This window comes from Ailuropoda melanoleuca, chromosome 13, assembly GCF_002007445.2.
Source record: "Ailuropoda melanoleuca isolate Jingjing chromosome 13, ASM200744v2, whole genome shotgun sequence".
Classification (NCBI taxonomy): domain Eukaryota; kingdom Metazoa; phylum Chordata; class Mammalia; order Carnivora; family Ursidae; genus Ailuropoda; species Ailuropoda melanoleuca.
In genome coordinates this window covers 90,144,388-90,160,978 of record NC_048230.1, presented here as the reverse complement: position 1 = coordinate 90,160,978, position 16,591 = coordinate 90,144,388, and the positions used below count along the sequence as shown (strand labels likewise).

Sequence of the window (16,591 nt, the reverse complement as noted above, 5' to 3'; positions counted from 1 at the left end):
TGGCTATATCGTGAAATCAACAATTAAATAAAACATCAATGTGAAAATAAAAGGAAATTTCTATTATTTCTTTTTTTCTAATGGGAAGGCAAAATTCCCTGCTTTGTCTACCACTTTTATTTTCTCTGTGAAATCTCTGAACAGCAAAGAGATTTACACTGTCGATACTAACAATTGCTTTTTCTTTTTTAAATTATGTTCAGTTAGCCATCTTAACCAATGCATCAAACTCAACCTCACTTAGTTCAGACCACCTGACATCACAATTCATAAGCCTCCTGATGGGATGCAATATGTAACCTCAGCTATGACTATTTAAATTTAACTAATTAAGATTAACAAAGTTAAGAACTCAGTCCTCAGTGTCACAAGCCATGTCTGGGGCCATGTCTGTCTAGTGGCTACTGTACTAGACAGCAACAGTACAGACAGTGAACATTTTTATCACTAGAGAAAGTTCTATTACGCAGTGCTGGTCTAATCCAAATTTTCAGTTAAATGATACCTCAAAGAAATAACCAGTCAAATTCAGATCATTCTACAGGCAATTAAACTACCTTCTTCAAAAAGCCAGTGTCATGAAAAAAAAAAAAAGGAAGAATGGTAGGAGACTAGATTTACAGACCAAAAAAGACACAACCAAATGTAATGTGCAAACCCTACTTGGTCTGGAAAAATAAAGAGAATCTTGGAGGGAACTGGGGAAATTTAAATATTGGGTGGATATTAAATGACATTATTAATTTTCTTAGGTGTGATAAAGGTAGTATGATTATGTAGGAGACTTTCCTTGTTCTTAGGAGATCCACACTCAAGTATTTAGGGGAGAAATGTCATGGTGTCCACAGCATACTTTCAATGGCTCAGGGAAATATGTGTATACATACACATACACACACACACACACACACATACACACACACACACACAGCGAATATGGTAAAATATTTACAACTATTGCATCTGGGTAGAGAGTATATGAGTTTTCCTAGTCCACGCAGGCAGCTATAACAAAACACTACTGACTGGGTGACTTATAAACATCAGAAATGTATTGCTCACAGTTCTGCTGGAGCTAGAAAGTCCAAGATCAAGGTGCCAGTGTGGTCACCTTCTGGTGAGGGTCCTCTTCCTCATTCAGAGCCACCACCTTCTCACTGCATCCTCCCACGGTAGAAGGGGCTAGGGAGCTCTCTGGAGCTTCTCTTAGAAGGCATCCTATGTCATCCATGAGAGCTCCACCTTCATGACAGAAGCACCTCTCAAAGGCCCCAGCTACAAGTACCATCACATTTGGGGGTTAGGATTTCAAGATATGAATTTCAGGAGGACACAAACATTCAGACCACTGCATGAATGTTCATTATAATAATTCTTTTCATTTTTGTGCATACTTGAAATAAAGGCTCAGTGGGGGACACTCCTAGAGAAAAAAAAAAAAAAAGAAAGGGAGGTACTGCCAACTTCTGTAACCAGCATGCAGTTGTGTTAACTTGAGCAACAGCCCTTGGCCAGCACAAATCGTGAGAAAAAAGGCCTAGCCCTCCACACCTGGTATAATGTGTGGAGCTGAAGGTTGCCCAGCACCTTAGGGGAATGGGGTCTCAGAATCAAAGAAGGCTATGGAGAGCAGGTGCTCTGGGTCACGCAGCTGAGGAGCATAAAGGTGAACTCCATGGGGCCAGTTCTACCCTCGTCTCTCCTCAACATACTGCCTGACCAGAACAGAGGAGCCTAGACGCCAGAAAAAAGAACCCTTTAAAGAAGGAGGTAGTCCCCAAAAAGAATGAAATCTTGCCATCTGCAATGACATGGATGGAGCTAGAGTATACTACGCTAAGTGAGATAAGTCAGATAAAGAAAGACAAATACCATGTGATTTCACTCAAATGTAGAATTTAACGAACAAAACAGATGAACATATGGGGGGTGGGGGAAGAAGAGAGAGGGAAACAAACCATAAGAGACTCTTAACGACAGAGAAGAAACTGATGGTTGAGAGAGGGAGGTGGGTGGGGGATGGGCTAGATGGGTGATGGGCATTAAGGAGGGCACCTGTTGTGATGAGCACTGGGTGTTGTATACAAGTGATGAATCACTGAATTCTACTCCTGAAACCAATATTACACTGTATGTTCACTAACTAGAATTTAAATAAAAATTTTAAATTAGTTAGTTAACTTGATTAATGAAAAAACATGAATAAAAAAAATAAAGAAGGAGGTAGTCTCTAGAAGAATCCCTAATGCTGCTCAAATTCAATCATGAGGCCAACAAATACCATGTGCCAGGTCTGTGCCAGGTGGTGGCTAGTGCCCATGCCTGATACAAGTTAATTATTTGTGTAGTATAACAACATACAGATATTCCATTAATTCCTCAACTAAAACAGAAATCTGAGAAAATGCAATTTCAAGTTCCCCAATCAAAATTTGGCCACATAGTACTCCACAGAGAAAATGGGCAGTTAATCTTATGGAAGAACAACTGAACATTAGTGACCACCACTGATCTGACACGTATTGCTATTACTTCCTTCTAATTTTGGCAAAAGAGATGGAGAAAGACAGAGAGAGAAATAAGTACAAAACAAGATGTTACCTTCAGTTCTTGAAGCTTCTCTGTATTTGTGGTAAAGTGTCCAACGTGAGCTTGGACATTCTCAAACCGCTTTAAAAATTCTTGGTTTCGAGTATGAGCCTTCTTTTCTGATTCAGATATTTCCTTCAGGTATTTCTTTAGTTTAACATACTTCAGCTTAACTCTAGAAAAACAAAAGCAGATTTTTAAACAATACAGTTAGACTCTGACAAATCAAAGGAGGAGAATTTTCTTTAACAAAATTGTTAATGAGACAATGTATTCGGAGATATTTTACCCAAACACTGAAAGCTAAGGGCAGAATGTACATGCATTTTTAGAGAGAAGAAATTAATGCAACATCACTGAGTATCACACCAAGGCATAACTCTCCTGAGAAATGTATACAAGACTACATTATAACATTCATGCAATAAAGATTTATATGGATCTCTTTCTCAAAATTAAATGTGATTTCAAGAGCGGTGTCTATGTGGCATGATCGGATGAATAGCCCATTAGCATTCTTTTTATGACAGACCGTTTCAAAACTACCTGCTTAGATGGAAACAGAATCAAACTATAAACCAGAATCCATAAATATTAAGAAATTTCAAAATTTAAAATACCCCAAACACTCTCATTTAATTAATATTAAATTTTTTAATTAGGAACTGTAACTATATTTTAAAAATATTTTATGATAATATATGGGCTGTAATTCAACTTGAATTGTGAAAAAACCTTTAGAGACTCTCATCCAAAGTGTAAAATAAATGCACACTACTCTTCCCACAGAACCAACGCTGCTCACTCTAGCTCTTTCTTCTTCACAACTTTTACATGAAAAGAGTACCTGGTATGAAGCGTTTCTATTGTTAGTTCAATATGATAATTCAACACTCTTTTTTATTAAGTTTTTTATTTTAATCCCAGTATAGTTAACTTACAGTGTTGTATTAGTTTCAGGTATATAATATAGTGACTCAACAATTCTTTATATTACTCAGTGCTCACAATTTTTCAACATTCTCCTATCAAGCAAAACCAAGTTGAAAATTACAAAGATGTTCACCCTCAAAAACAGATTTGCAAAGATGCTGGAGATGTTAAAAATTAATCAGTAATAGACCTTAAACTTCTAAGCCTAGGTCAAAAGTTTTCAAGAAATTCTTTATCGTGCTAATAATTCTGTGCTTTGACTTTGGATGGCTGTCCGCATTTTTTCTTCTGAACAAAAAACTTAAGACTTTTACTGCTGCCCACGTCTGCCACTTGCAACGCAAGCGACAGTAACAGAGGTGGAACATAAAGCACTGTCCTTCACAGGCAGCACTTGGTGAAGCTGCTGGTGGTGGCCAGTGTCCAAGTGGAGTGGGTACAACAGTAACCATGCCTTCTCCACCCAAAGTCTAGTTTCATCCCTGCCTCCACATTACCCTTCAATGCTGACCACAGAAGTCACCCACCCAGCCATGCAGTCATTCATGGATTCAGCACTGTGAATAGGAAAGCCACTCAGCTAGTCAATGGGGAAAACAAAAAATTAGATAAGTCCAATACAGTGTGATGAATGCTAAGGGGGAAACTGCCAGGGACTCTTACATACTGGGCAACCTGACCTAGTTGAAGGGGTCAGGAATGCCTTACCAGTGGAAATGAATTTTTAGCTTAGACATGATGAAGCATGGGTAAGAGTTAACCCAAAACTGGGGAAAGCCAGGGTGAGAAGATGAGGGGAAACACTCAAGCAGGGGAAATAGCATGTTGGAAAGCTCAAATGCAATAATTAAGAAGAACAACAGTAAAATTGGTCAAAGCAGTAACAAATAATATATTATTGCCTCTTACACTGGGTCAAACACTGCTTTAAGGCTCTGTTAAGCTCTCATAACCACCATTATCCTCATGTGACAGATGAAGAAATGGAGGTACAGAGTGTTGAAGGACTTGTCCCAGCATCACATGACTATGAGCTGGTGGGACTCAGACTGAATGGAAGCACCTGGCAACAAAGCCCACCTGCTTACTCGATACTACAAAATTCCTGTCCTGTTTCAGACACTGAAAGATTCTGTCTAACATGTAAGTGGAGGCTGGTAAGAGAGGGTGACGATGAAGATTACCCAGGGGCAGATAACAGAGGGTCTGGTAAGCTGTTGTGCCAGATATTCTGAAGGCCCTCCTCACACCCTCCTGGACCAGTGCTTCCTCTGCCAGCCATGGCTGCAGCCACCTGGTAGCACCTGTCTCAGCTGCATCTGGTATCTTGCTTTCCCAGAGCTACTCCTCTGAGTTCGCAACATGGATACAAGAAAGAGTTAACGCCTCCTGGGGCAGCCCTGCCCTATGCAGGGTTACCAGCAGGTAAATGGCTCCCCTTCCTTCCTTGAGTGGACACTTGTGAGGAGCAGGGAGGCGGGCTACATGGCTCCTCTGAAGGTCTGAAAGGATGGAGTCCCAGGTGCCCAAGCAGTGACCGGCTCCTACTTCATTCTTCCCAGCTCTACTCGCCAGTTTTATGTGACCACTTCCTAAAATAAACTATCATCTACACACAAACCCTTGTCTTGGGCTCTGCCTTCTGGGGTGGTGGCGACAAGATTGAAATAGCCATGTTAGACAGTTTGGATTTTTATCCTGTCAGGCAGTCAAAGAAAGTGTATTTTTAGCAAATCACTCCCTCTGTCTTCCAGGTAGTGAGAGGCTAAGTAAGAGAAGGGAACAAAATCGGTAAACTGATAGCTTGGTAAAGGTCCCCAGGAAGCCAGGAATAGGCTGCAAGAGAGGTCTCCACCCCTTCCGCCACTCCCTTAGCTGTGTGCTACAAAAATGGCAGCTGCAACGATGCTCTCAGACTTGGGCCCACTTCTGAGGCCATGGCATCCACAACACTGCTATTTCTTCCACCATCTCACTGGCTTTTTGTCTCTTCTAGAAATACTGGGGACATATCACTGTCCACCGTGACTGGTATCCTTGGAAGTACACTGAACCCTAAAACCATATGAGGAAACAAATGGACCTGGTGGGTGGTTTGGTTTTAAAGCTTTCTCTCACTTCTGAATGACATATTTTCATTTCTCACTCATAGTATGAGGTGACTAAATAAAAAAATTAATGCTATCATAGCAGAAATTGTTCATATGAATAACCTTGGCAGTAATACCAAACATTTGGCTTAAGGAGGAAGTTCAGTTTCCATAAAATAGAATTAAAAATATTAAAAGTTGGCTCTTCATATTAGAATAACCCAGAAAGGATAACATGTATTTTATCCATTGCTCATAATACTTTTCACAGGCATTGTCAAATATCCATGAACAAATGAGACATCATGTAACCCTGCCTTCAACAGTTGGTTGAAAGGCCAGGTACAGTCATTATGCCTTAATCATTACACAGGCTCAGTGTGTTTAAACTGTGATAAAAAAGATGAGACTATATAATGCATCTTATTCTTCAGCTATATAAGCCAAAGAGATTCCTGAAATACCACAAGTATCAAATAGTGAAAATAAAACAATTTTTATCTTACACAAATTTTAACGAAATTTATTCCTACATTTTATAGTGATTATATTAAATTTCAGTGTTTACTGGAAGCGATTACACATTAGATATAAGAGAACAGTAAAAGTACTGCAATTACGGTATCTGTAACATACATTAGGGTTACATTTTTACTGATTAACACCCACCAACTGGTTTAAAAAGTGTTACCACTGTCACATCTTACCTGTATACATCAGATTGATTATATTCATAAAGTTTCTTTTCCAGCTCCAGTCTCTTTTTTTCACTATAATATAGAAAGAAAATGTTTTATGAATAAGTTACACTGATAAGTAATAGGCAGTTGGATTTAGAACATGATCTCCTTTGAAATTACACCACTGTGAGAATGTGTCTCTGGACTTTCTGAGAAGCAGAAAATGCCAGTTGTTCGAAACTCAAGACACAAAAATATTTGGCAGTTACCATGGAAATCTAAAAAGCAAAATGGGGGCGCCTGGGTAGCACAGTCGTTAAGCGTCTGCCTTCAGCTCAGGGCGTGATCCCGGCATTCTGGGATCGAGCCCCACATCAGGCTCTTCTGCTGGGAGCCTGCTTCTTCCTCTCCCACTCCCCCTGCTTGTGTTCCCTCTCTCGCTGGCTGTCTCTGTCAACTAAATAAATAAAATCTTTAAAAAAAAAAAATAAAAATAAATAAAAAAAATAAAAAGCAAAATGATACCAGCATGAAGCAAAAAGAATAAGATTTTCAAAGTAAATGGGAGAAAGGCACTAAAAAAAGACTGGAAAGCAGATTCATTCATTCAACAAGTATTTCTTGAGTGCCACGATGAACCAGGTCCTGTTCCAGGCCTGAATACTATCATGGTGAACAAGGCAGCCAAGGCCTCTGCTGTCAGTCAGCTGACACTCTAGAGCGAAGGACAGACAATAAACAAGATAAATACATAAAATATACTATGGCCAGATTTTTCTGAGATAGTGGCATTTGAGTGATGGGGGTTCTACCACGTCAAGACAACACACTTCCACAAATCCACCTTGGACTGAAGACTGGTGGCTTGCTCTGCTCCCAGCCAGACAAGCGTGGGCAGAGCCAAGTCTCTGAAAAGTACACCTAGCTCCATTCACTTTTAATGAACACCAAGTCCCCTAACACTATTACTTCAAATTTGGAGGAGTTTCTTTTTATAACTTTGTGACATCACCATGATTTGTCACTGACTGCTACTCTCTGGACCTACTCCCAGTAAAGACTTAGCTAGTGAGTTCAGGTGAGTGCTGGCAGTAAGCTACAGGACAAAGCTTACCCTGCACATCTGTACACCCTAGTCTGGTAAGAGGTAAGGGAAACTGAGCAGCAGTGGAGGTAATGACAGTCAAAACCAAGGTGTTAGGGGGTAAAACTGCTGAATGTGACTAGCCATCCCAGTCCCAGAAAGAGCCCTTGGGGGATTTGACCACAGGGGGTTTAACCACGGGGGTGCTACACCACCACCAAAGTACCAGCTTCAACTGAAGCCAAATTGCTAATCTAAATTAACATTAACTAAAGGCCAAAAGAAAAATCACATAATGTCTGCAAGAAAAATGCCAGGGGAAAAAAAAAAAAACCAAAAAACCTGTGATTCAAAGACAAGGAGTCCAGCAGAAGGTAACCTTCGGTGGCCTGCTGAGGAAAAGGGGCTGAGCCCATGTTCCATTTGGGAGCTCTTAATTATTAGTTTGTTTTTCTTCAGATATGTTTTCCCTTAAAAAAAAAATCCCAAAAGTTAACTCTCTTAGCTACATTAGAAGTTAAGTAAATTTCTTAGCTTAGCATAATCTAGAATGGAAACTACCATTTATTTTTTTTATTATATTATGTTAGTCACCATACAGTACACCCCTAGTTTTTGATGTAAAGTTCCATGACTCACTACTTGCGTGTAACACCCAATGGACAAAGCAATACGTGCCCTCCTTACTACCCATCACCAGCCTATCCCAGTACCCCACCCCTCGCCCCTCTGAAGCCCTCAGTTTGTTTCCCAGAGTCCATAGTCTCTCATGGTTCATTCCCCCTTCTGTTTACCTTTAACCAAATTCTTTTAATGGGAAAATGGGGTCCAAAATCCAAACACTAAATCTTAGCTTGGGGGACACAAGGTCTATTCTTTAGTTAGGGTGTGCCTATGTTTAAAAAGGAAAAAAGATTCCAAGGGGAAAAAAAATCATAGAGACGCCATTTTTTTTAAGTAGTAGCACCACACACATCTTTACTTTGTCATTCGTGAGAGTGAACTTATGTTTGTGTATGGTGTAAAAAAATGGTCCAGTTTCATTCTTCTGCATGTGGCTGTCCAATTTTCCCAACACCATTTTTTGAAGAGACTGTCTTTTTTCCATTGGATATTCTTTCCTGCTTTGTCGATGATTAGTTAGCCATAGAGTTGAGGGTCCATTTCTGAGTTTTCTATTCTGTTCCATCGAGATATTTGTCTGTTTTTGTGCTAGGCCATGCTGTCTTAGTGACTGCAGCTTTGTAATACAGCTTTAAGTCTAGAGTTGTGACGCCACTAGCTTTGGTTTTCTTTTTCAACATTCCTCTGGCTATTCGGGGTCTTTTCTGGTTTCATACAAATTTTAGTATTATTTGTTCCAGCTCTGTGAAAAAAGTTGATGGTATTTTGACAGGGGTTGCATTGGACGTGTAGATTGCTCTGGGTAGCATAGACATTTTAACGATATTTGTTCTTCCAATCCATGTGCATGGAATGTATTTCCATTCCTTTGTGTCTTCCTCAACTTCTTTCATAAGTGTTCTATAGTTTTCAGAGTACAGGGCCTTTAACTCTTTGGTTAGGTTTATTCCTAGGTATCTTATGGTTCTTGGTGCAATTGCCAATGGGATTGATTCCTTAATTTCGCTTTCTTCTGTCTCATAGTTAGTGTATAGAAATGCAACTGGTTTCAGTGCATTGATTTTATATCCTGCCACTTTGTTTAATTCCTGTATGAGGTTCTTACACCACACACAAAAATAAACTCAAAATGGATGAAAGACCTAAATGTGAGACAGGAATCCATCAAAAACCTAGAGAAGAACACAGCCAGAAACCTCTTTGACCTTGGTCACAGCAACTTCTTGCTAGACACATCTCCAAAGGCAAGGGAAACAAAAGCAAAAATGAACTACTGGTACTTCATCAAGATAAAAAGCTTTGGCACAGCAAAGGAAACAGTCAACAAAACCAAAAGACAACCGACAGAATGGGAGAAGATATTTGTAAATATCTTGTCAGATAAAGGGCTAGTATCCAAGATCTATAAAGAACTTATCAAACTCAACACCCAAAAAACAAAAAATCCAGTCAAGAAATGGGCAGAAGACATGAACAGACATCTCTCCAAAGAAGACATACAAATGGCCAACAGACACATGGAAAAAAGCTCAACATCACTCGGTATCAGGGAAATACAAATCAAAACCACAATGAGATGCCACCTCACACTGGTCAGAATGGCTAAAATTAACAACTCAGGAAACAACAGATGTTGCTGAGGATGCGGAGAAAGCCTCTTACACTATTGGTGGGAATGCAGACTGCTACAGCCACTCTGGAAAACAGTATGGAGGTTGCTCAAAAAGTTAAAAATAGAGCTACCCTAATACCTAACAACTGTGCCACTAGGTATTCATCCAAAGGATACAAACATGGTGATTCAAAGGGGCACCTGCACCCCAATGTTTATAGCAGCAATGTCCACAATAGCTAAACTATGGAAGGAGCCCAGATGTCCATCAACAGATGAATGGACAAAGAAGATATGGTACACACATACGGACACACACACACGCACACAATGGACTATTACTCAGCCACCAAGAAGAATGAAATCTTGCCATTTGCAATGTTGTAGATGGAACTAGAGGTTTTTATGCTAACTGAAATATATCAGTCAGAGAAATACAAATACTATATGATTTCACTCATCTGTGAAATTTAAGAAACAATAGAAGAACATAGGAGAAGGGAATGAAAAATAAAATAATATTGAAACAGACAGGGAGGCAAACCATAAGAGACTCTTAACTATAGGAACAAGCTGAGGGTTGCTGGAGGGGTGGTGGGTGGGGGGATGGGGCAACTGGGTGATGGACATTAAGGAGAGCATGTGATGTAATGAGTACTGGGTGTTATAAGCAACTGATGAATCACTGAACTCTACCTCTGAAACTAATAATACACTGTATGTTAATTACTTGAATTTAAATAAAGTAAAATTAAAAAAATAAGAGTGAACTTAGAAGTGAAGGAAATATGGCATAATTGCTTCCATGTTAGAAATTTTTATTAGTCACTTTTGCCTCTTCTAAGATTTCATGATTAATAGGATACTTAGTTCATGAAGAATGAATGGCTGGACAGTGAGCTGTCATTAAATTACAAAGACAGAAAGACCCTTAGGTGACTCTATGACCTTATGCCCCAGTACCATGCTTCACTTTTGTGCTATTCCTGCCAAGAGTGTTATCAGAGTCTGGTCATGAGGAACCATTAGATGGACCCAGCTTGAGTAACACCCTCTAGAATGAAAGTTGTACTCTATGAAACTGTCAGGAACACAAGACAGGGAACAACTATGGAATAGCTCCAGACTCGGGGAGACTGAAGAGACATGGCAAATGGTACACAGATGGGATCCTGGACGAGAAAAGAAAAAAGACAGTCTTAGGACACTTGGCAAAATGGGCAGGTGATGAAATTTGATTGGAGTCTGTGGAATTTACCAATCAGTATTGATTTCCTCACTGGGAGAGTTCCAGGGTGCATCCATGTCAGGAAGCATCCTTGTTTTTGGAAACAGACACCTGAATTGTTAGGAGTAATGGGGCACCATATCTGTAGTTCTCAAATGGTTCAGAAAAGACTAATGATTTTAGACAGATGGGAAGACGGACCAAAAAAAAAAAAAAAAACATAAAAGGGGCGCCTGGGTGTTACAGCGGTTAAGCGTCTGCCTTCGGCTCAGGGAGTGATCCCAGCGTTATGGGATCGAGCCCCACATCAGGCTCCTCCGCTATGAGCCTGCTTCTTCCTCTCCCACTCCCCCTGCTGTGTTCCCTCTCTCGCTGGCTGTCTCTATCTCTGTCGAATAAATAAATAAAATCTTAAAAAAAAAACACAAAAAAAATATAATGAAATGTTAAGAGTTGCAGAATCTGGGGGCACCTGGGTGGCTCAGTGAGTTAAGCATCTGCCTTCGGTTCAGGTCACAATTCTGGAATTGAGCCCTGCATCAAGCTCCCTGCTCAGTGAGGAGTCTGCTTCTCCCTCTCCCTCTGTGCGCTCTCTCTCTCTTTCTCAAATCAATCAATCTTAAAAAAAAAAAAGAGTTGGGGAATCTGGGTGAGGGGAATACTAGAAGTCGTTGTCCTATACTTGCAACTTTTCTGTAAGCTTGAATTTAATTCAAAATAATTTTTTATTTCACCTATGATCTCTGGTAAAAAAGGTCTTTTTAGGAATCCATCACCTCCTGTGTAGCAAGTTCTTTTTAATCATGAACATAGAACAACTTCATTCCTGCTCTGTCTTCAGTAGATACACACCTGCCAGTCACACTTACCTGTTATGACATTTCATATGGTGAAAAACCACAAACACCCCCTGGCCTTCCACTGTGGACAACATGATGCTAAATCATTAACTCTTCAACACAGGCCCTTTTCCCAACCTCCTTATCCACACTGCAGAGCTTCTAAATGCTGTCTTTCCTTTCTAGTTTAAATTTAAAACTTAAAACAAGATATTTACCCCAATAAAAAACCAGAGAAAGGCTTATGGGAAGGATTATCTTGCAACCCCTACATACTAAATCTTTGTTTCAGAATCTCTGAAACACCCAGCCCTGGGATATATACCCATAGCCCATGGTTTCCATCACCTGCACCCCTCACCTGGACCATTCAAAGGTTTACAAAGATGGGTGGTCCTTAAGAGTATAGCCACATGCTTTGCTTTTCTCCTTGTAAGCCACTTATTATTCTGTTTTTGTCTCAATACCAACTTCAGTTTTACTTAACTAGTATCTCAGAATCAATTTCTGGACTATTATGATATCTCACTCTGAATCAATACTGGCATTGAAAAAACTGGGGCTGGTTAATGGGCCTTTTAAAGGGATGTTTTTATATAATTGTAAGAGTCAATTCCACTCACATGTTTCTACCATGCTTGTGGCACTACACACTCCATAACGAGTCACTCCAGCAGGCTATTTAAGATTCTATGATTGATTTCACCAGAGTGCAGAGAAAACACCATACGCAAAGAGGAAAAAATTAAGAACGTACAAGTACATCTATGTGTGTCTACAGCTGAAACAATCTGGGCTAGAAATACACCACTTACAAGGGAAAGGCCCCGTTATTAGACCAGCTATATTAGACCAGCAATAAGCCAGCTCTAAGAAGGCCAGGCAAGGGCAGATTGCTTTTATTTCCCACCCCCAAGAAATCTCTGGACTGATAAAGCAGCTGTGATGACCCAGAGACGCAGCCTTTAAAATGACTCTGAAGTTTTGGAGTCCTTGTGGTCACTGAGATTGGTTAAAAAACAACACTAAACAAAACGATAAAGCAGGTACATTCAAACACTCAAACAGGATACAAACAATGATATTCATCACTTGTTGCTTTGCAAAACTACAGTTTTCAACTTTTTTCGTTTGAAGCTCATTACTCTATTAGAGAAGAAACAAATCTGTGGCTTTACATACATATAATTCAGTGCTCCTCATTTCTGGTGAAGAACCAAGGGTCAGAGAAGCTGAACAACCTGCTTAAAGTCACACAACTGTTTGTAGAGCAGAAACCAAGCATCCAAAGTTATTTGCCTCTGTACTTACTATGCATTAGTTATGGACTTTAAAAATGAAAAATAAAGGGGCGCCTGGGTGGCATAGCGGTTAAGCGTCTGCCTTCGGCTCAGGGCGTGGTCCTGGCGTTGTGGGATCGAGCCCCACATCAGGCTCCTCTGATATGAGCCTGCTTCTTCCTCTCCCACTCCCCCTGCTTGTGTTCCCTCTCTCGCTGGCTGTCTCTATCTCTGTCGAATAAATAAATAAAATCTTTAAAAAAAAAATGAAAAATAAGGATTGCCTGGGTGGCTCAGTCGGTTAAGCATCTGACTCTTGATCTCAGCTCAGGTCATGATCTCAGGGTAGTGAGATGGAGCCCTATGTCAGGCTCTTCACTCAGTGGGGAGCCTGCTTGGGATTCTCTCTCTCCCTCTCCCTCTGCCCTTCCCCCCTTCTCTCTAAAAAATATTTAATAAAATGAAAGATGAATACACACAGCAACAGATTTGTATGAACTTGATTTTTTTAAAAAACTCCAAGTACAAAACCAAGAATAGGCTATTAAGTTTGACTTGAATTCTTTATATAATTTCAACAGCCTCATCTTGCTTAACAGTTAAAACATTAAGTGTTAAACATAAAGTGAGTACTAATCATTACACAGTTATTATACCATAAGGACTATAAACAGCCAAGTGTTCCTAGCATAGGAAGCAAAAATGATAACTCATGATGAACTTAGCTCAAAAAGAATGCCATTTGAACCAGTAACATTTTAAAATCAGAACATGGGCTAAGAGATACAAATACCTAAAGGCCTGGGGGTAACTAAGCTACTCTTCTAACAGAACAGAGTCAAAAGCACTTCAGGCATGCTGATGTACAGAGCAGTGTCTTGTCTTTTAATTATAAGGTATGTGCAGAAACTTAATACTGTCTTAGAAATATCATACTGTTCACTCTCCCTGGTTGACTGGAAAATCATCATGATTTAGCGACAACATGTGGCAACAGTGTTGTATACAAGACATTTGTAACTCCTGGACCCTGGCTGGTTGGCTTTGGGATTTCTGCCTTTCACTTAACAAACATTTGTCAAGCCCCTCCTCCCCTAAGGTACTCTATTACCAGCTGAAGATCTAGCTAAATATGGTTCCTGTCCTCCCGTAATTCTCCCTCTAAGCAGGAAGTAAGTCACTTAAGCTATTTATCTACACTGCTATAAAAATAGAGATCACCTAAGTTAGGGAATGGGTTGATCAATACTTGACATAGTGAGGGCACTGCAGGAAGTGATTTTTTTTAAAAGTTGGAGGTGAGGAGGTCCCTGGAGTGGGTGAGTGGCAGTATGTCAGAAAGAAAATAGGATACAGAAAAGGATTAAGGGGTAAAATATGTTGAGGACAATTAAGGAGGCCTGTTGTGGATACTCTATAAATATTTGACAAGAATTAAATCTAGGATAAGATGAATATAATTCCTCTTCATAAACACTTCTGCCTTTACCTTACATGTAATTATTGTTGTCAGTTTAGATTTGTTACACACAAAGCTCTCCTCTTCATTGAAATGATTTTGTAACTTTTAACATTAATTAAACGCTTTATCAAGAGATCCAAATTTCTATTTCCTTTCTTGTCAACTAATGAGATTTCCAACTCCAATTAATTTAGCAGCTAAATAGTTCCAAAAACTTATCTTTTATGTGGTTATTTATAGAAAATTGCTTTATAATTTTCTCTCTGTGCTCTTAGATCTAGCTGTTATCAGTGGCTCTCGTCTTTCATGTCTTAATCAAAATATCATGAACCCTCCGGAAGCTGGACTTCTGTAAATTTCATCTCTTTGCTGAAAATCTGGCCAGCCCTCGTTCCCCTCCGCAAAAATGTCTCCTGCATTTAAATAGGGCATATATTACACACACACACACACACACACACACACACACACACACACACACTCTCCCGCCTGCGTTCTCGGACCTGTCATCACTGATGCAGTGCAGCTGTCAGGATGGAATGACAATTTGAAGAGAGACAGGGGAGGAGGCGTGTAGAAGGGAGTAGAGAAATTCACAAGGCGTGATTGAGAGTGACAGGCAGGAGAACTCCCACTCTCACTTCTGGGCAAATTCAGTGATGCGGCCGGATCTTCCGGCAGGAGACCTCCAATAAGGGCGATGGGGCATGGTATTTGGTAAACTTTGTCCTCCCGGCCCCACCGGGAGCTTAGGGGGCGTCCCGAGCGGACCCGGGTCCAAGGGAAACGGCGGGGGGAGTGGGAAGGAACCGGAGTTAGGGCACCGGCTGACCCTCGGCCGGGCTCACTCCCCACCCCCGCCCCGGGTAGGCCATACCTGTCCCGCAGCCGGCGCTGGAGGTGGCCCAGCCTCTCGTAGTAGTCGGGACTCGGCAGAGCCGTTGACGAAGTGGAGGCCGGACGCATGCCGCCGCCGCCGCCGCCGCCGCCGCCGCGCTCGTTCTGCACCGTCAAGGGGCGACCACTGCGGGGGGAGCGGGGGCGGGTTGTCCGAGGCGACGGCCCCACCATGCACCGCGGGTAAACAGGGCGCCAGCCGCCGTGCAGGGGGCGGGGCTGAGGCCCTGCTGGGGCGGGGTGGAGGCGGAAACACCGTGGGGGGCGGGGCAGACGCCGCGGAGAGGCGGGACCGAGGCGGGGTGTCTTGTGAAGCGGTGCAGGCCGACTCCAAGAGGGGCGGGCGGATTCTTCGCGCTGGTGGCGGTGCCCCAGGCCGTGTGGACACGGTTCCCCGGCTTCCGCCCCTAGTCTGGCGTCTCCCTTTCCCCTCGCCCTTCAGAATTCTCACGGGAGAGACCGTGGCCCTCCCCGAGGCAAGCAGCTCCACCGAAAGCCAAGTCGGAAGCCGGTCCTGATTACTCCCCCGACCTCGGTAGAGGCTGGGGGAGTGGGGGGAGCGCGCTGCGGGGGGAGCAATTCACTTGATCATATTTGCCTTTAGCATCAAATTACATTATTTTTCCAAGGTTCATTCTGTCCTTTGTCTTACTACTTCTCCCTCCCTTCAGGCAGGATTTCTGAGTGCCGGCGCTGTGCTAAACTTGTTTTCCTACCACACTTAAAAGCAAAACAAAACACCACAAAAAAAAGACAAAACCCAAAACACTAAGCAACTGTGCTCAGCCCTGACATTAGAACAAGCCCTTGCTTTAAAGTCCGTGCTGACCCAAGGATGCGGTTAAGGCTGCAGGTGACATTACTGGTTGGTGAAGAGGGAAAAGTTGCTAACTACTTATGAAGCAGACATTTGTGCAGACGTGGCTCCGTGGGCGAACGCCCTGCAGAATTCTTCAGCAGGCACTCTGGAGCCAGACCGCCTGGGCTCAAGTCCCCTCTCCCCACCCCGCCCCCCAGCTGTGTGACTACAGGCAGATCACCCTCTTGATGCCCAGACTTCCCCTTGTAAAAGGGAAGGCTGTTAGTGCAGGACCCGCCTATGCCATTGTTATAATCACTAATTAATGTGTATAATGTTTATAAGAGGGCCCAGCACATAGTAAGCGTCCGTATCATCATCGTCGTCGTCATCATCATCACCTTGGAGAATAAGCTTCCTGAAGAAAAACATATTCCAAAACCCAAAGAGCAGAAGAAAAGGAACTACAGTATA

At 41.7% G+C, this 16,591-nt stretch overlaps 1 protein-coding gene across 4 annotated transcripts in view; it reads right to left on the bottom strand.

Moving 5' to 3' along the window:
* Positions 1-15,530, bottom strand: part of KIZ (kizuna centrosomal protein) — a 129,862-nt gene extending 114,332 nt beyond the window's left edge. For all 4 annotated transcript variants that reach the window (XM_011229734.3, XM_034639835.1, XM_034639836.1 and 1 more), the window contains exons 1-3: positions 15,299-15,530; positions 6,320-6,382; positions 2,602-2,764 (exon numbers count right to left, since the gene is read on the bottom strand). In XM_011229734.3, coding sequence (XP_011228036.2) covers positions 2,602-2,764; positions 6,320-6,382; positions 15,299-15,492 — 420 coding nt within the window. In that variant the 5' untranslated portion in view covers positions 15,493-15,530. The remainder of the gene's footprint in view (positions 1-2,601; positions 2,765-6,319; positions 6,383-15,298) is intronic.
* Positions 15,531-16,591: the final 1,061 nt, after the last annotated feature.